The 20,467-nt window shown below is 39.5% G+C and overlaps 1 protein-coding gene across 10 annotated transcripts in view; it reads right to left on the reverse strand.

Moving 5' to 3' along the window:
- Window positions 1–4,121: 4,121 nt before the first annotated feature.
- The window catches only part of LOC106014422 (uncharacterized), a 35,319-nt gene continuing 18,973 nt past the window's right edge, over window positions 4,122–20,467 (reverse strand). For 2 of the 10 annotated variants that reach the window (XM_027452010.3, XM_038175127.2), the window contains exons 3-6: window positions 19,050–19,186; window positions 16,163–16,320; window positions 11,788–11,900; window positions 4,122–7,054 (exon numbers count right to left, since the gene is read on the reverse strand). In XM_027452010.3, the coding sequence (XP_027307811.3) occupies window positions 6,482–7,054; window positions 11,788–11,900; window positions 16,163–16,320; window positions 19,050–19,186 (981 nt within the window). In that variant the 3' untranslated portion in view covers window positions 4,122–6,481. Of the gene's footprint in view, window positions 7,055–9,415; window positions 9,734–11,787; window positions 11,901–16,162; window positions 16,321–19,049; window positions 19,187–20,467 lie in introns of those variants that run through there. The other 8 variants (XM_072034726.1, XM_027452011.3, XM_072034725.1 and 5 more) reach the window with 8 other exon arrangements.

Consider the following 20,467-nt stretch of genomic DNA (forward strand, 5'->3'; position numbering starts at 1 on the left):
TTATGCTTTCCAGCAAACCTGACCACATTTTTTTTTTTCAATTCCCTCTTAGAGAAATGGTTGGGTAGGAGACAAAGATCTGATTTGGATCAACCATGATTTCCATACTCTTCAATACCATTTTACAACTGTGTCTCTTACTGAGATAGAAGTGGCATTTCCAGCACAGTGGAGTTCAGAAGTCCCCAGGTACTTTGGTAAATTTGAGATGTCACAACATTAGGAAATTAAGGCATAAATTATTCAAATTATTTTAAAATGAATTGCAGATTCCTCTACTCAACTGGAATGGTTATCAGCTGAAGGGAAAATAAGGATTACCTCTATCTATTTAGGGGGTAATATTAGGAATATTTTAGATATTCCTAAAACATTTTTTCTTTAACACAAAAATGGAATACAACTAACAGCATTGGGGATGAGACAGGTTTTATCAGCAGGAGTTTCAAGTGTCCTGGTGGGATCAGTAAGCAGTATGCCCATTTTGAAAATATGCTGTTAAGTACTCCATGTCCTGACATGGGATTGCTTAATCTCTTTTGTTTCCTACCACATGTGATGATAAATTATTTGTATTATACACAGTAAATGGGCACACTATCCAATACGCAGCCTTCTCTTTGAGAGTCTGTGGTTGATGAACATAGACAGTACTTGGTCTTCAGGACTCTGAAACAGCCATTAATGCACATTTTCTGTATTAAAGTATAGAAGTGGTAGAAGGTCTTGTTCTGTCAAGGAGAGGCCCTTAGAATACTCAGCCATTTCTCCTCTGACAAGGGCTACAACCTAATCAGCCTTTGTTTAAATGAGTAATTCTTTTACAGCACAGAGTGTAAGCAATTACATTACAGGTGCGTGAATCTGCATACTGCAGCAACACAGCATATATAAATCATCGTGTTTATGCACAACTAAAATACATTACTTCTACACAGCCCTGAGAACTGAGCCAAATGATGAAAAACTGAAATTCTGGTGCAACACATGGAGTAACATATGCACACAGGGTAAAACAGGCGTCCCAGACAAAGAAGGTAACGAGGAAATAGCTGATCTCATCATAGCAGTGATTTAAAGGCATAAGCATGGTAATCAGACCTGTTCAGTCTAACCTCTCTTTTCAAACCTGTCAGAAGATACCCAAAAAAATAAAAGTGCAGCAACTGAAGGCATAGCCAAGGAGCTTACCCACAGGCCATGAAAGCAGTGACACCCTAAGGGGGGTTCCCTACCAGAAGTGCTTCTGGTCCAGCAGACCCCCCACCCTATCTCAGGCACACAAGTTCCTGTAAGGCAGCAGCAATTACCACAAGCAGCGACATCCCTGGTGCCAAGTCGCTGCTTTTAGACATTGCACTACCATGGCTCTTGCATCATTCTGTCCCCAGTGGGCATTACTCCTTCCTTCAGAGACTGGTGGAGCATCGCCTGCCCTTGCAGACTGCAGCAGACACCAACTTTCAGCAAGGAGCTGGGATGCTGGCAGCAGCAGCCTAAGTACAGCATCCCTGTAACAGAGCCCAACAACCTCAGGCACAAGAACATGGCAGAAACATTTCCTCCTCCTCCATCCATTTTGCACTGGCTCCCCTTCCCAGCCACAGTAAGGCAGGGGTATGCTCAGTTGTTCTCTGAGTAGGATTACAGGAACTCTGAGACCTTGTGACAACCCAGTACTCCCATTACAATCGGGGCTATGCAAACCAGAGCAAAATGGGCTTACAAGCAGCAGCCTAACAGTTGCCAAAGCGAGCTCAGAGCCCCCATGAGCTCAAAGGGATGATGATTGGTATCCTCCCCTAGAGCAAGAGGCTTTCATGAAAGACTCCTAGGGATAAAGAGAACAGAGCTATTCTTACTCAGCAGTATTCACTACCCAGAACAAGGAACAAAGGGATACAAGCTGGCAATGTCAAGAAGCATCATGGAAGAGGCACAAGTGCAGGAACCCAAGCCAAGCTAGATAAATGCTGTGGAGGGGAAGTAAAACAGGAGCAGCATAGAAAACAAACAGAAAAAGCATTAAAGGAAGGTCCAATAGCAGGGTAACAAAGCAACTTTGGAGACTCTACAATGGGCCAAGATGTGCTTTTATTTTTCTAGATGGACAGTGGAGGAAGGGAGGTAGATTTAAGTATATCTTCTGGGTATAAAGGACCTAAGAAGAGCTGATTTGAGCTGATTTTAAGAACCACCTTCACAAGCACTGCTAACTGCTTTATATGCAGAAAAATTGGTTGGTTAAACAATGGCTCTCACTTGCAGCTCTTAAAAACCAGCACAGTGCCACTTCAAGTCCTGCAGACAATGAGGGGAGCAGTAGTATTGGGGTGGCGTACAAGCCAAGAGCAAAAATGTGTTTAATACTTTTTTTTTTCCAGAAAGCATTTTGTTCCCCTCCTGCAGACATAGAAAATATGCTCTAATCTAAATACATAGTTTTTTTTAGAGTCTCTATGAGACTTATCCTGTATTTCTGCTGTACAGGTCAGTGACTGAAATCCATGGTAGGAAGCCAGCTCCTGAGGTGTTAAGCCTACTCAATGCTTGGACTTGAGCCCATCTAGGACTGATTTTGAGAAGGAAACTGCCCAATACAATTATACAAAGTCATTTAGGATTTATGGGCCTGAAGATGTGTGCTTTCCTGGCTATAATCCTGAATATCCACTTCCACAAAGAGAATATTTACCAGAGTTTAACAGTCTTCATCCATCTCGAGACTCAAGTACCACAGGTGAGCTATTCTTGGCTATGCAACCACAGCCGTTGAGTTGGGTTTATGATAAATATGTAAGAATGGATCAGGTGAAGAAATTATTTCAAGGCTAAATTCAGAATCTGTCTCATGAAGATAAAAAAAAAATCAAGGATAATAACTTAAGTATGTTTACACACACTCACTGAATTGAGGGGTTATTCCATCCTACCTGCACCAGTAAAAAAAAAACAAACAACTAAGGTTATTATTGTATGGCATACTACAAGCAGAAGCTTTGACTAATAACAGCAGAATATACGCATTAATATGAACTCCAAGAAGAACAAGGAAGAAGAAAGGCAGACTACTTCTCACCCCCCTCTCCTAAAGCTACCTGCTCCTAGTCACAGGATCAGGCATTTAGGGTACCACAACAAGATCATTGCAGGACTTTCACAAAGTGGAGCTTGGCATCCTCCTGACATGAGGTATAGGTGAAGGATGTGTTTGAAGGATGTATTTCTGCTGTTGTGTATAGAGCACATACAGGACTATGGGAAGAAAAAGCCAGCTGGAACAGCTACAATCTTTATTTATTTTAATTTAGAACATATACAGGACTCTTGCTTAGTTGCATTTAGCCCCCAAAAATGCAACATCCAGAACCAAACTACCCTAGCTGTTCAGACTGTAAACGCCCATCTGATTGTCTAACAGCACCCAGTAGCATAGCAGAAAAAAATAGAATAAATACCAGAATAAGGTATTTACAGGACACTTTCAGTTTTTACATCCTGTTTATTAGAACTGCTAGTTTAATACATATCCAATTAAAAAAAAAATCAGCCAAGAAATGGGGAGAAGCTACTGTTAAGGCCTCCTTTCAACTTACTTGGAAAACATTAAAACAGTTCTTTCAAAAAAAAATAATCACACAACCAGTGGGTAACATTTAATACAAGTTCTCTCTCACTCTGAAGTTGTACCATTGTTTCAAAAACTCAAGTTACATTAAGCTAAACTCAATTAGAACAAATTAGCAGATTGCATTTATCTTCTACATAAACTACTGGTGCCTGTAAAACAAATTACTTAAAGTGAAAAAAATAAGCAAGTTAGCAGCTATAAAGGAAAAAAATGTCATGAAAAGAACAGTAAATGCAGGAATCATAAAGAATGACTCGAATTCACTTCTGAACCTAGATTTTAGTGTTGTTTCCCCACAGAAGTCAAAGGGCAATTAATCTTTCCTCAGTGCAGTTATTTCAATTTAGAAGCTTTTTCCCACCTGCCCTACCCTCACAAAATACCTAATAATCAACCATATTTCAATTACTTTCAATAAAAAAAAAAAAAACATTAAGTTACAAACACATGGATCCCCACGTCCTAAGCAGAGTACTAATGAAATTTAGGACATCACAAGGCTGAAAATATGTTATGACTTGAACAGCATTATAGGAACTCATTTTGAATTGGCTGTCATTAAGGACTAAAGAACTGAATATTTGGTAGACTTTTTGGTTTAAGTGTTATTTTAAATTATCAAGATAAATTGTAGTGGCATAGCTTAAGTATTTATTTTAATTTAATGTACCAAAACAAGACTACTATACTCTTAAGATAAGTGAAATTAATTACCCTGCAATCATCACAATAATCCTAAAACAGAAATAAACTTAAATTGGAACCTGTAGGCATTAAACACCCAAACGTTTTTGAGCACAGGTTCACCACGCATTTGCTACACTCCAGTGCCATCTGTCTATAAAAAGATAATTAACATTTTCAATAAGAACAAATGCAGTTTATTGTAAAGTGTACTTGGTCCTAGGCCATTGAATCCACTTAAATTCATAAGATGAATGACTCTACTGATCCTCTTCTGAATTAGGAAATCATTAAGAAACACTGTTTCCTTGGTGTATTTAAGGCAAAGTTTTCTGGAAAACTGATTCATCCAAAATGTGCTGATATAGAGATGCAGTACTGAAGCCTCACTCTAACTACTCTTCAAAATTAACCTTGAAGCCTTCCTCTAGCATTGAGCAATTTAGCTGCATTTTAAGACCCCAGAGCAGCTGTGAATGACTGCTCTCAAATTTGCATTTAGAAGACCATTTGGGGACAGGCTTTTGAAAGTCCACAACCTTCCGTGGACTGACAAAAAAATAAATGCTCTGCCAAGTGCTGCAACACAAGGCGCCTGACCCAAACCTCAGCACAGAGCACAAAGCAGGTTCATTAAATGCAGAGCCTTCCCTTTCCTCCTGCTCAGTGGCAGCCTGGTAGGTTTGTCTCTCCCTCCACTCCCCACTGAAGGGGCACAAATCCAGGTTTTTAAGGCCAGTAACAAGCTGGACAGCTTTGCAACAACCTGGTGTTAATTTAATAGAGTGCATCCTAAACACTCTGCCCAAAGCCGTATTCCCACACATCACGTATGGAAGCCAAACACCACATGCTTAATGCTTCTTTTGGGAAAAACTACTTGAGGACACTTCTCTCCCCATATAGGCGTGCATTTTTAAAAGCTTCATCTTCCCTCAGAAAAGGTCAAATACACCTCTTTTCAGTGATGGGCTAAAGCAAATCAGGGATGTGCAGGATTTTCTAGGCATCCTACTGCTTTTACCCATGCTCACTGCCCCTTTGCAGCCTCCCAAACCTAGAGTGAGCCGCAGGGGCCTCGAAGCAGCTCATTCCCTCTCGTCCCAGCTGCAGCTGTTTTTCCAGTAGTGCCATCTACTGGCTTCGCCCTGCCATGAGGCTCTGCAGAGAGATTATTTCCCGTGCAGCAGGTAGGGCAGGCTCTGCTTGTTAGCCACAAGCCATCTGCATGGCTTCAGTGAACAATATGCATAGCAAGGAGGTTTCAGCACCAGCAGTGGTACAAAGCCCTACATTTCTTCTTGACAGAAGTGAATACAGTGAAGGACAGGACAAAACAGAGCTAGCTCATGTATATATTAAAGATTACAACATTACTTCAATTTAGAAAAAAAAGCTGCTGTGCCTCATTTCCTCTAAGGCATTTTACAAAAACAGTTCATTATGGATTCCTCTTCCTCTGCTGCCATAACTTAGCGGTTTAGCTGAAGAAAAATACTTTGTATTACAATATTTCTGGAGGGATAAATCGAGCTATTTCCATAAGTCAGACAAAATAATTAAGTAGCTACTATTTGAACTGAAGCGCATATTTCACAGACACATGTTAACAACAAAAGTCATACCACTTACAACACAAAATGATTGATTCCTTGTGTCTTTGTCACAGAAATGGCTTGGAGGCTTAAGGTCAGAGCAACTGTGGGGATCAGGAGAGCAGCGGTCTGTAGGCAGTCCTGGGAGAGAGAAGGCAGGCAGGCAGGCATAGGAAGGAGCAGAATTAGGGGAAGAGGCAAGGTAGAGTAGGAAAAAGAGAAGGGACTATGGTAGAAGTGTGTATCTGGGCAACAGAAGTGTCTGACAACAACTTTGGTGCCAGAGCAGAGCTTCTGCCTGATCCTGTAAGCCCAAACATTTACCTTTCTAGTACACTGGCTCTCACACACCTGCGGTTTAGGTTCTTGTTACTGCATGCTGCATCCAAACATTTCCCCTCAGAGTTTGTTCTACATTCAGTTTTATTAGTCTCTTAGAAAGACCATTTTCTGCCAAAGATTAATCCACCATCCATGCCCACTATCCAAGCCCAATGCAGCTAAGCACTGCAGTGGCTGCCTTCCTTCCATCACCAAGGGTGGGATCTGTTCACCAAGGACTACAACAGCTTTACTCTGAACTTGTTGGCAGATCAGGTGCACACACTGTTGCTTCAGTTTTCTGCAGTCTATTGTCTGTTATCTTTGCTTTTTCTTGATTCTCTTCCACACTCAGCAATGCGTCTAATCTTACTGGCAGCAGAGCAGGCGCTGACTCTGAGCGGATCTCTCCAGCAGCAAGAAAAGTCTCATCTGTAGCTTCAGGCTGTCCATTCACCTCATTGATTTCTTTCTCTTTACTTGCAATTAAAACCTCAGCAATATTTTCAGATGGTTTGTCATCAGCTGCTACTGGATGTGAGGCAAGGTAACAGTTTGCAGCAGTTCCCTCTGTTTCAGTCCCTGCAGCACTACTTGGAGGGTCTTCATTGCTTGTTTCTCCCTTATCTTCTGTCTGCATTTCTTGCTCTTTGCTCTTTTCTGTACCTCTGGAGCCCACATTAATAGAACACTCACAATAGTAGTAACCAGATTCCTGTTTCTTCTTACGCATGGCACAGAGATCAATTTGATTGAAAACCTCTGTGCCAAAAAAACTGTCTTCATATTCTTTATACAGATCCGAACAAATTTTCCTGAAACCCTAAAATATTGAAAGAGCAATTTATAGTATGTGTATATATACACAAGTTATACACACTTCAGAAGAGTACATGACATATCAAGTAGTATCTTATGAATTCTTTTCTTAAGAAAACTTAGGAAAAAATACCCACCAACCCCATTAGGATAGCAGTATCTACTGCATTTTGTAGTACTTAGGTTAATACTGATAACACAGTACTGACAGCTGATTATTTTTAAGTTTGTCTTTTTCCTGAATCCCTCACGTACCCTTCTTCCCTCAACAAGCCACAAACACACCAAAAGAACTAGAGATAAAGCAACAGTTCAATTTAATCATATTATTGAAAAGCATTCATGTAATTTTTAGATATTTCAAGCAATTTAGCAGTCACAACATTAACTCAGAAACTATTCCTTCCTTTCTGAATTGCCTTTAGGTGGAATAAAGAAATCTTCATGAAGTTTTCTTTGCTCAGTTTCTCATCCTGTTGCTACTTCTACAGACTGAAAAACGCATCCTTTTCCTTGGTGTGCACATGTCACGACAGTAATTAAATTGCATGCTAGAGACAGGTTAGAAATATAGCTGACAAAGCTGTAGAGCTGACATACATTAGCAAAATATTCAAAAGAAGTTTAACAGTAGCTTATTGTGAAAGCAAGCTAGACAAACAAACAAAAATAGAAAGCCAGAGCAGCTCTTAAATCATAACTAAACACTGCTAATATCTCAACAGCCGAACACTACAACGGTCACAATATATAAATGGAAGTTTTTACTCCTATAGATGCATTTTGAACTGCTTACATGATCGTTTCAGATTGAAAAGAAAAAAAAAAGAAAAAAAAAAACAAACTTCCACTGCCAAAATCAAGGCATATCAGAAAGTATTGTAATTTAGGACTGTCAAGATGGAAATCATTTCCAAATTGGTGTTTCCCCACAAGACAAGTTCAAGTACAGCAGCACTGACTCAGCTGTACAGAGACCACCAGGGATGGCTAAACAATCCCTACATGTTTCCACCAGCCACAACAGGCTGCTAATTTGAACTAGGAGCTCCCACAAAGCATTTAGCCTGTAACAAAGCTCACGTCTGAGGGGCACACATGGAAGTGAAGGACAGATGAATCATTAAGCAGCAAGGAAGAGTCTCCACCTTCCCTTAAGGAGAGCACACTAACAAGACCCTGAGGAGCCCCTTGCAGCACAATTCTTTAAGGGAATCTCAATTATTTTCAGCCTTGACCCCAGATGCTCAGGAGTGTATGTTTAAAAAACAACAAGAGATCTCTTTACAAGCTTCCTTCCTTGTAACAGCCTTTTTGGCAGGTCTCTGCATGAGTAGGCATGCACCATGGGGGAATTGCAAGAGATAACTGTTGTCACTTGAACAGAAACACATGTAAATAGCTTCAAAAAAAAAAAAAAATCAAAAACTTCAAACCATTTAGACACTGCTGCCCCTCAGAGCAGACCTAATGGCCAAGTCACTTCAAAGTTTAATTGAACAAACTGTACATCTTCTACTGTGCCCTGGAGGTACCCTGGTGGCAGCTAGGGCCAGGCCATTGGTCACACAAGAGACACACATCACTTCTACACCAGCTACAAGTTCTGCTTAAATGCAGAGGTACATTGTGCATTGGCTGCTTTCTGGGTAATTCAGGAGGACAATGGAAATTCAAGTAAGGCCATGTCATTTAAGATAACTTATCAAGTAGCTCAAAGAGGCCATGTTTAGAACTGCCCTTTCCATTAAAGAGCCAGAATATTTTAATACAAAGTGATTTTCATAGGATTGCTGCTCTCAACAACCAGGATGGATAGCAGCTATTTGCAGACCTGCACCGAGTGAATCTACTTTGAGCAGCATAAAAGCAAGAACAAATGTTTTACCCTTTCAAGTGGTAGCACTTAAAACCCAGCTTTGCTTTGTCATAGGTGAGCGTGGGCAGTGCCCATCACTGGAGACCAACAACCTGCACTGACAACAGCAGTGTGAGTGCTGGAAAAGGCTCCACAGTATCAGGTACACATTGAAGTGGATACTCTTAAGGTGAGCTGTTCCCTCTTGGCTCTCTGGAAAGACAGGTCAGAAAAATTTGAAAAGCCCGTATTTTAATATTTATGCCAGAGGTGTCCTACACAATTTGAACCTCAACAATAAACAGAATATACCATTCCTTCAGCAGCTTGTCAAGCTAAATAGTACACAAATAAAGCTCCCTCCAACCTTTTGGGGTCTCTAGATACAAAATCCAATGTGCATAATTTCCTGAGCTCAAACTTCGAACATATAGCAGTTTTAAAGAGGAATGAATCCTCCTTCCCCACAAATACAAACAAGGTTTGCAACAACTTCATATGCATCATATATCTATCTTTTATTAAAACGTTCGTGAGAAGTAAAACGTAGCAGACAATACTAGTAATTGTTTCTCAAGCTTCACTTTGGAAGCACTGAAGTTGCATGAAGTACCTGACTTGCATTCATATTACATGGAAACAGTTATTTATGATATACAGCAAGTAATTACAGCCAGTAGATGGCATCATAATAACTAAAACAATATTTTCTCACACTTGGCATCTTCTAGTATTTAGGAATTTTGGTTTCTCTCCTGCTGTCTTTAAGAACAGGGTATTATAGGTGTATAGAGTTTTCCTTCTTTAACCCATTACATTTTGACTCTGGAAAAGACAAAGCAAATACTTAGTATTTTCAATTTGGTATGTCAGATTTCAAACTCATACATTAATATTCTGGTCTGATCTGAGGTTAAATCCTGTGTCTGGGGCTGAGCATTAACTATGGTGAGATTGTACAGGGACATACAGCATCCATATGTGCCCTGATAACTAACTTAACATGCAACCCCATTCCACTTAAATTTTATGGTCATGATGTGTAGAATAGTATTTAGAAGCAACAGGGTTAAGGTGCATACAAATCTGGAGACAGGAGTGAACAATACATGTACTCTATAGATGAGAAAAGCAGGAGATATTCATAGACTATCTTTAGTAGCCTAGACTTAGCCTAGAAGTAATTCTTTTGTCACTGGCTCCTGTAAGAACCTCACAGAGAAGCTGTTGACATATATGGGCTGGATGAGCAGACAGCAAGGTGGATTAAAAACTGTGTGCACGGTTGGATTCAGAGGATCCAGGTCTAGTTGGAGGCCAGTAAATAGCAGGGTACCCCAGAGATCAATACTGGGTACAGTCCTATTTAACACCTTCATTAGTTATCTGGGTGATGGGGCAAGACACACCCTCAGCAAGCTTGCAGAGGGCAAAAAACTGGTAGGAGTGGCTGATACACCAGATGGTTGTGCTGCCATCCAGAGGAACCGGGACAGGCTGGAGAAACAGGTCAAGAAGAAGTACATAAAGTTCTACAAGGGGGAGCATCAAGTCCTGCACCTGGGGAAGAGCAGTCCCATGCACCAGGATGTACTGGGGGCTGCCCAGCTAGAAGGCAGCTTTGCAGGAAGTGGCTTGGAGGTCCTGGTGGACACAAAGTTGAAAATAAATGTGTCCCCTTGTCACAAAGAAGGATAACTGTATTCTTGGCTTCCTCAGGCAATATATTGCCAGCAGGTGAAGTGGTCCTTCCCCACTACTCAGCACTGGTGAGGCCATGCCTGAGTACACATTTATTTCTGGGCTTCCCTGTATGGAGCTGCTAGAGAGAGTCTAGTGAAGGGCCATGAAGATGAAGTGACTGGAACATCACTCCTACAAGGAAAGGCTAGGAGAGGTGGGACTTGAGCCTCGAGAAGGCTCAGGGGAATCTTGTCAATGTATATTAAATATCTAAAAGGAGAGTGCAGAGAGGATGTAATCATGCTTTTTTCAGTGATGCCCAAAACTGTATGTTCAATGGTGGAAGGAAGTGTGAATTATTCTAGATAGAAATCAACAGCAATTCCTACATTCGTACTGTACTTTTTTTTTGCATTAGACATTGCTGATGCCTGTACTGATGAAATTCTCTGGAGGCAATATAAAAGAAAAAAATCTCCAGCACAGAACTACTGTTACTATCCAACTTTGATTGTACAGAAGGCAAGTATCAAGTCAATTTGAAGTACTTGATGTGCACAAATACAAGGTCATTTTCCTCAGCTATTATAACATTTTCTGTTTTCTTCATGCATGCTCCTTTCGTGTTTCAGGTTTGCAATATATTGACCTCATAAATACAAGAACTATTCCTGGAAACAAGCAGGACAATATTCCACTGGGAAATGAGCAATCTAATCAGAGTTGTTTTTTTACTTTAATTGTATGTGATAAACCATACAATGCTGCAGTAAAGGTTAAGAAAGCACATCACACATTTCTAGCATAAATCAAAGCACCAGCCTAGCTTCCAAAGTGACATTAATCTTGTTCTCAGATAAATATTGCTTGAAGCCATCCTGCCCTATGGAAGCAGCTTGACATTGTATTTTCATGCAGATCCAACTGCCCACAGCAGAAGGAAAGCACTCTGTATTCTACCATTAGAGCCATACACAATATGGACAAGAAGTCCAATCACTTCTAATTGAATATGAAGAAATAAGTATTTTGGCCAGTTGAAATAAAAGCTCCGTTAAATAGTTTTTTTTTTTTCTGTAGTTGAAATGAAAATTGTTGAAGTGTATAGCCCACCCCTCCCCCCCTCAAAAAAAGTCATTAAAATAAAAATAATTTCTAGAACTGATACCAGTAAAAAGAATTTAAAGCCTACTCACCCTTCTTTTTAATCTCGGTGCTTTGGAGAGCTTTAGAAAAGTAAGATGGGGTTTGAAATCCTTGCTCCCTGAAATGTCGAGATTCATTTCATTAAAGCATTCTTCCACAGCTTCTGGTAAACAGATAAAATAAGGGATAAAGTAATAACTGGGAGATGTGGGAACATATTTATAAGAAGGTTAGACAAGAATCCCACCATTCTGTTCTTGAAGACAGTTGAAATACAGTATGAGATAAGTAGTTGTCATACCATCATGGGAAACAGACAAAATTAGTGAAAACAAAGTTGGGCATGACAATACAGCCTTATGTTGCAAACCTGAAAATAGATCTAAACTTTTATGTTTGCAGTGCTGTTGTCTGCATTCACAAAACCTCCTATCACAATGGTAAGTTCAGGAAAATATGTGCCATGGCAACCCTTACAGGAGCAGAACGCAACAAGCTGTGGCCACAATGGGACAGTTTTGCAAAAAGCAATATGAGGGGCAAAATGCTTTCAGAAAGAAAAATAGTGGCAAGATCCACAAAATAAGTGCATATCTGCAAAGACCAATTCAGAAGGAAAAGTCACACAGACATATTTCTTTCCCAGAAGATAAGATAGGAAGCATTTACACTGGTGACTGTTTAAAAAGGTTGACTACAATTTTAAAGCAACAAGGTTTTATTCTCCTTTGAATGAAGTGACTGTGAGCAACTCCAGAATTTATATTCAAGGTCTTTCAGCTTAGGACTGCAATGCCCAGAAATATTAAATCAAGTTGATCTATTCTTGGTTGTCATGAACTTTGAAATGGGGGATGCAGAGTCTCACAAGGATAGCAAGGAGAAGTCTGCAGCAGATAGACCCCACAAATTTGGCAGATACAGGAAGTTAAACAACTGTTGCAGAACAAGAAACACTTCAATGGTGAAGAATAGTTCCAAAATAACACTGAAATCCTTAGCTAACGGTGGAGTATTTAGGATGTATCTGGCTTTTTTTTTTTCCTCCTATTGACAGAGGTCTTTATACCTTGGATCTATAAGGATGATTATAAATACGAAGATCAACACCTGCCCTGAGATCCTGCAACATTTATATGTTGCTTCTTGCCAGATCCCAGTCCTTCACACTAATATGTTACTCCTAAATTACCCAGGCACTGGGAGAAGCAGGTTCCACGTGGAAATGTGTGTTTAAAGAAAAGCTATCATATTTGATAAGTGGCTTGCTTGAAGTCACCCTACTTTCATTTTATGTTACCATCAGGAAGTTTAACTACTGTGTTTACCAGTTTGTCATAAGCATTTGTATCAAGTCCAAGTCTCTGGCTTGTAGTTTAGCTAATTAATACATTAAAATATTTCATCTCCGTATTTATGAGAGAACAGCAGCTGTGACTGCCTGGTCACTTTGCCAAGGCAACTGCTTTATGCTTTCCATCTGGAAAATATATGAAGAATAGGCCCCAGTTGCCTGAATAAGCTCCTGATGCCATTTCAGATGCCCTACAGGATGCCCACCTGCCACAGCTCTGCAGAAGGATGGGCATAGCAGATACTTTAGGCCATCTAAAAACTATACTAGGCTGTTATGGTTACGTATCAAACCACCCCTAAAGTGTCTCAGGCACTTCATGGAAAAAAATATAACATGAAGAAACACTATGATAAAGCCTTCTTGTGCCCATGCCACTAGGTGAAAGCACAGCAATCCCCAAAATACATGTGCAGCAGCAACATATTTGAACTCCTTCTAGTAAAGAGCTGTTCCCACACACTCACCTGGGCAAATGATATCCTGAGGGTGCTCAAAAAAAGTAAGCCAGAGGTTAACATATCAAAACAATGGATCAGAGTCTCCTCATGCTCAACCAGCTCCACTCCTACCACACAGCCACGAGCAGTCATTGTTGCAAGGTGAAGGTCTTACTGCCACGAGCAGAGTTTCACCAGGAAGGCTGATAATGGGAGGAAGGTCAAGGCTAGGAAGTCTCTTCAAGAGGTCAGTTTAGGTACAAGGCTGGTAGCTGAGGTTTTGCACATGTCAGGATGGCACTTAATTTTCCAGGCACACCTCAGAGGTTCAAAACCTTCATTAGAACAGGCTGAACTGTTAAACTGTTTCTGACAAATTATCAAATAAGGACACTGAGGTAGAGGCAGATGGCAGGAGTGGCTTGATCTTTGCCAGTCAAATCATTTGCCCATCAAGCTGCTTTACAAGGCAACATTTGGAAAGCCACATCTACTCCATGAGCAACCAAGTATTGATTAGAATTTGAGGAAAACATTTGCTATCCATTACATAATAATTGATTCTATGCTGGGGGGGGAGGGAAGGGAGAAATCGGGAAAAAACATTCCTTCACAGATGTTATTAAAAAGATAGATTTTGATATATTTGCATAATCCACAGACTTAAGTGCTAGGAATGGTCAGAAATTATTCAGAAATGAGAACAATGAAAGTTGCGTCTCTCTGAATAGCAAAGCCATTGGTGACAGAGCTAACAGCTTGAATACTGGCAGCTTGTCTCACAGTCAAGGAAGTATTTTAGGCAATCAATGAACAATCATATTGCATGAAATAAATGCAAGTACTGACAGAATATTCCTGGGGTTTGCAATCAAAATGATTCTTTTCCAGCTTATCTGGAAAGAGGTTCAGATCAGAAAGTAGACGCCAGGTTTGTAGAACCCCAAAGATGCAGGTGATCCAGGCAGGGAACAAGAAGGAATCTGCCACCCACTATTGTAATGGCTTTCAGAGTTAATGCAGCTCCAATACTCTTTAAAAATAAAGTAAAAAGATCATCATAGCATACATTCTGCAGAACCAAATTTAAACATTTCTGCAGATGCTAAAATAGCACGCAAGATCAACCTTTATCATGCTATGATTCACTGGGAATAAAATCCTCCATAAAGCAAAACAGAGTAGGGGGAAAACAGCAATAACCAAGGGAGAGGAGCAGGTATTCACTTCTGCATCTTTCAGAAGTGATGGAGGAGAGTGTTAAGGTGAGGGGCATCAAAAACAGTTAAGTGGTCCCTTTTTTCAGTGGTATTGAAGCATATACCTCGTGGGCTGGCATGTAGGAAAACTGATTTCAAAAGAAACTGCATCATGTGTCTTGTACTTAGTCATACTCAGTCCAGATTATTTTGTGTTAAACAGATTTTAGAAAAAACAGTTTGGGCATGGGGAAGTTTTTTTGAGGCACAAACCCTAATAAGCAGGGATAATGTCAGACTACTTTCAACAAAAGCACAACTAGTTTGAATCAAAATTGTCTCTGTCAATGGAAAAATAAGGGAAATGAAGGCTAGAGTCAAGCAAAAGGTAACAGTGAAATGCCTAATTTTATCTAGAAGACAAAGAAACTGGTCATATTATGAGGTATTTTTTGTCTAGTTGCAACACTAGTTATTTAAGAGAAAAATAAAAGAAGAGTGCAAGAGTGTAGTCAAAGCTAAGAACCGGAGGAAAGGTGAAGCAGCCTTTACAAAAAAGAAAACAGACTATTCTGAAAAAAATAAATCATTTGAATATTACATAGTGGTTGTACTGCATGCCTTTTTGAGAAGCATTAGTAGAATGATGCTTCTTTTTTGCTTAGTATGAAAATAGCAAGCAAAAAGCATGTATTGATTATTTCTGCTCCGTTGGAAGTTGAAGCCCAGGACACAGATTAGGTTCTGCATTGCAGGCTAAACCAGCTTCTAAAAACAGAACAGGGTGAAGGGAAAGGGAGAGCACCAAATCCTTCAGAGACTGCGTTCAGATGGAGGTAAGCTGGTCACACCTGGAATATCTTCATGAACCCATCATTGCTTTGGGAAGTTAGAACTGAAGATAGAAGCTATTCTTGTACCTTTGTTCCATTTTCTATAATGGAAGTAAAAATTTATCTGCAGATTGTATATGCAGCCACTATTATTTGTCATCTCCTGTCCCATGGATAATAATTTCATGCATGCTCTAATTTACAGGAGGTAACTCAACTAAAGTCAACACTTGCAATGTTTCCAGTTTATTAGAATGGATAGGGCACCAATTATGAGGGGTCTCTTTCAAAAACTATGTACACTACAAGTCTGCAAGATCCTGACTGCAGGGCCTGCTAGAGTAGCCTTGCAGTGTGATCTTGACAAGCCAAATGTCTGTGCACCTCACCCCTTCCAATTTAGTACACAACTTATTCTAGCTCTCAAGCTCTGCAGGATCTCAGTTTCAGCTTCATATTTAACAATTAAAAACACAACACAGTGAGAGGAAAGGCAGCACTTTATAGGCATGCACAGCAGCTCAGGCCAGTATGTTGAAGAGCTGACAGACTGCAAACTTGTTTACTGCAAGCAGTAAAGATTTAGGTTAGGTACTTACTTGCAATTCTGCTAAGCATCTTCTGGTTTTCCTCTGACATTTTCACATATATCACTTGATTGTTAAACTGTCCAATCCCATGAAATGTCATAATAAGGTCTTTACCTTGCAAAATGGCTTCAACTTTAGCCTTGCTTTGCTTCAGTGCCAGAACAGCCCTTCAAAAATACAAAATAAAGTCTGAAATAAGGTTTTGACTATTACACCTAAAAATATTGTTACATTTCAAATATCAGATTAAAAAGATTTTGGCCATTCTGCAACACTATAGAAGGTGTACCAAGCACACTATATTCCAGTGCTAATGGTTTTGTAACAATTAGCAGATGTGCAGACATTTAAAGTAAATTGTGTCTTTTAACTTCAACTTTAGTTTATACATTAGAAGTGAGTTTTGCTAGAAAAGTGAATGTTTAAGTCATTAACATTCCAGAAATGGCTATGTGACTATAGTGTTGCTAAGCAGTCAAAGGGATAAATGTTGAACTTATATTCATCATGAAATTTAAACCTTTATCATTGTAATTTTCATCTGGTTCACTAACTTTGTTCTTAAACCTAAGTAAATCTATTCTCTCAGCTGAAGTACATCAAACATTTGTCTCCATTATATTTTATTATTCAAGTACAGTTAACAAAATAGCAAACTGTTTCTTGTGTTGAAAGCTCTAGGTCCCATTTCAACAGAATTAAGATGTGCACCTTGCTGTGCACAGAAGCATCACCAAGAAGTTATCCATGATATAATAGTTCAACTATTTTGTTTAAAGATTCAAACAAAATATAACTATTAGACTTCTAAAAACAAATACCTCTTTGAGTAACTGAATACCCACTAAGGTGTTACAAGGAAAGGACACCTTTTTACCTTGGTGTCACTGGAAAAGGAATTGTCAGACTTCAAGCCCAGAGCCTGAGCAGAAGCCTTCTAATAATGCCTCACACCTCTAACAAAACACTGCACAACTAAGGACCACAAGAACACCTGCCCAATGGTTGCTGTGGTCCCCATAGCTAGATTTACATTTTCTTTAGCATAATACTTAAAAAGTTTTGACTACCTTGCTTCATTATTTAAAATAAAGTCTTTATTTTTACATTATCCAAAAAGAAAACTAGCACTACCATCCACATGGCACAAATTCTGTGCCCTTATCCTCTTAGGAAAATATTTCATGCATACAAAGGCAATTTTAACCTACAAAAGTCAACATTATAACTTGAATGCAGTAGTGAAGAATCGGAGACCTGTTGCTTCTTGAACCTCCTAGGGACTGTGTAGATGAAGTTTTGATGAGGATAGCACTGAAGATGGAAGGGAGATGAGTTTTCTGCAGAGGATCTTGCTCCTTCCACCTTAATAACAAGCAGGGATAACTTAGCCCTTCATTTAAGACCATTATGTCTAGACTACCATTAACCACTGCTAGATATTTCATAGCACAATAGTTCAAGTTGCCTTCCTCTCATTTCAAGGGGCTAAGTACGCTGTTTCAGCAGTGCTATAAGCTTGAGAAGTGCTTGGCTTAACAACTAAGGTGGTCTCTCATATCACAGCACCAAGCAGCAGCCACTAAACTAGAGCCTGTTTAGTAGAGCTCTGCAGTTACATAGAAGATAAAGGATGAAAAGCTTTTGGCAAGTAAGATCTGCTTTTCATTAGGTATGCCCATTATTTTTTATATTACAGACACGCATCCACTCTTAAGTTCATTAACACTACTTAGCTCCACTCACCTCTCCAACTGATTGATTCCTATTTTCACTGCTGCTCTCCACTAGCTTCCTATCCTCTTGGATGACAGCCTGCCCAGTCAGCAACACTGACAGGGATTTTTATTGCCAAATTACCGTACATAGTGACTTCCACACACAGGTTCTTCAGCCCATGTAAAGGTTCTCCTATCCCTTCCCTCAGGCCTTCTAAAAAAAGCCTTGAATGAACACGAATACAGGTCATTTTATAAGGCACATACAAATCTGTCACGTGCATTTGCATCTTAGTCCTGTTTAGCCAACTCTACCTGTATGAGCAGAGATTTAAAAAAAACATACTTTTTTTTTCTGTACAAGTTCATTCCAGCAAGACATTCTGCTTTATGTCCAGGCAGATCCTTTGTCTTACCTGCACAATGCTGAGTCCTTATTCTATTTTGCCATTCCCTTGCCAAGACCCCTGGAGAAATGATTACTCTGAACAGATTCCTACCTCTACCTTGCAATACCTTCCCAGGTGCCTAAAGGCCTCCCTATGCCAGAGACTTGTTTCCCCTGTGTAGTACCATAGAAGAAGGCCTAGAGAAGAAAAAGGCCTAGAGAAGAAAAACTCTAACATATTGTCTCTTAGTTCTACTTGTGCATCCACTCCAACAGCTTTAGCCCTCCTCACCACAGGGCTGCTTTCCTAAATCATCTTTCATTATCCCCATCATAACTCACGGGACCCTACTGACAGCCCCCAGCTGTAATTAGACAAAGAGAACAGCTTGGAAAGGAACTAGTGAGACTTTTGTTTTCCTTAATGCAACATGTCCTATCAGTTAATGTTTTCCAGCTGATACAAGCATGGATGATCTGAAAAGCTGTAGTTTCTCAAAAAGCTACATTCATTGAGTTAATTTATGATAAGAACAGTAATTATACCTTTAACAGACATGCTGCCGTCTCCCCACACCCAGATGGGCAGAATTTCAGCCTCTGAAAAATCCCATTTAGCTCTTGTAAAGAGCTTTCCTTACTAGGTATCAGGAGCAATACAGAAACTGATCAGAAAATTATAAGAGGAAAACTGTGGGTAAGACCTACTGAAAGTTGTTATTTATCACAGAAATAAGGCTCCCAAATTTACAGTGAAGTTAGCTGCACTTAAATCTTGCAGAATTCTTACTTTTTTACTTCTTCTTCTGTTGCCAGGTGAGCCACTATTATAGTAAGATGCATAGTTTGAACAGGAAGAAAAGCTCTCAGTAGGTCAGGCTCTTTTGTGAATATAAGCTCTTGGACATCTTCAATTCTGTCCAAAATCTGCAATGCAGTAAACAGGAGACAGGGAAATAAAGCTTCATTGTGGGGTGTCCAGGTGTTGCAGGAAAAATTCAGAAAGCTACAGCCTCTTACACAAAAATGCAGTTCCAGTTTGAATCAAATATCAACAAGCAACACCCCTTCCCTCCCAATCTATCACATAACATTATTTCTATGTTTCTGTTTCAAATTAGTGTTTGTTGTTTAAAAAAAAAAAAAAAAGATTGATTGATCTGTTTTCCCTTTCAAAGCCTACAGGCTAAATTCATTGCTCTCATGTGAGTCAGCACCCTAGATCTTAAACTAGGTCTGAATCTGACCCTAAGCATGTTTGAATAAAGCTCATAACTCTGTAAATATTAATGTGATCTTCATGCAGTAGTCAGTTGTTAATAGACTGGAAATTGAATAGCATTTCCATAATTAATCTTATGCCATTTTCTGATTACAAGTTTGATCACAGATTAAACTGATTTCTTCCCAAAAGAAAACTAGCAGCAAACAAAGATCAACTCAGTAAACATGTTGTTGTCCAAGTAAATATTTTCTAGAGCTGCACAGCCAATTTTTAGCTCTTCTGGGTCTATTGTGTCTTTTCCCAATTAGCTCCAATGGCTGGTTACAAAGAAAAAGAACTTTTAAAACAATCTGTTAAGGCTGAGAGACAAGTCACAGGAAGAAGCTGGGATGGAGAAAAATTCAAATGCTCCAGGACTAAGCATTTGGTGGAAGCCGTTGTTACAGCCAAGGTGTTTATAGATTTTCAGGTTATTTCAGTGAGCCAATGCTGACTTACATGCCTAGATGCTTACACACATTCGAGCTCTACTTTATTCTTACATAGGTTGAAACAGCTGGGTCAATATATTTTTGTTTTGCAATCTTTCTACATAAAGCCTTGGCAGTCATTGTGCAGTCCAGCTAACAGTACCACAACCTAGATGGCAGAAGAGATTAGTATAACAAGTTTCTGGTAAATGCCAGGATAAAGACAGATACAATTAAGAGAATCTATTTGAAGATTAAAACAGTGAACTCCTTGAATTCAGATGCTTACAGTACATTTCTCACTATGTTAAAATCAACATTGAAATGACTCTTAAATTAAAGCATTTCTTACTGTGACAGATATAATTGATTAAGGCCTGCTTCTTGCAATCTAGTATGGCCTGCACTTCTGCCTAGATCATGAAAACAGACCAGGAATCAAGATACCAAGTTTTCTGATCACACAACCTAAAAACCTTTGCTTCAACAGAATACATTGAGTATTGACCCAAT

Source organism: Anas platyrhynchos, chromosome 2, assembly GCF_047663525.1.
Source record: "Anas platyrhynchos isolate ZD024472 breed Pekin duck chromosome 2, IASCAAS_PekinDuck_T2T, whole genome shotgun sequence".
NCBI classification, from domain to species: Eukaryota; Metazoa; Chordata; class Aves; order Anseriformes; family Anatidae; genus Anas; species Anas platyrhynchos.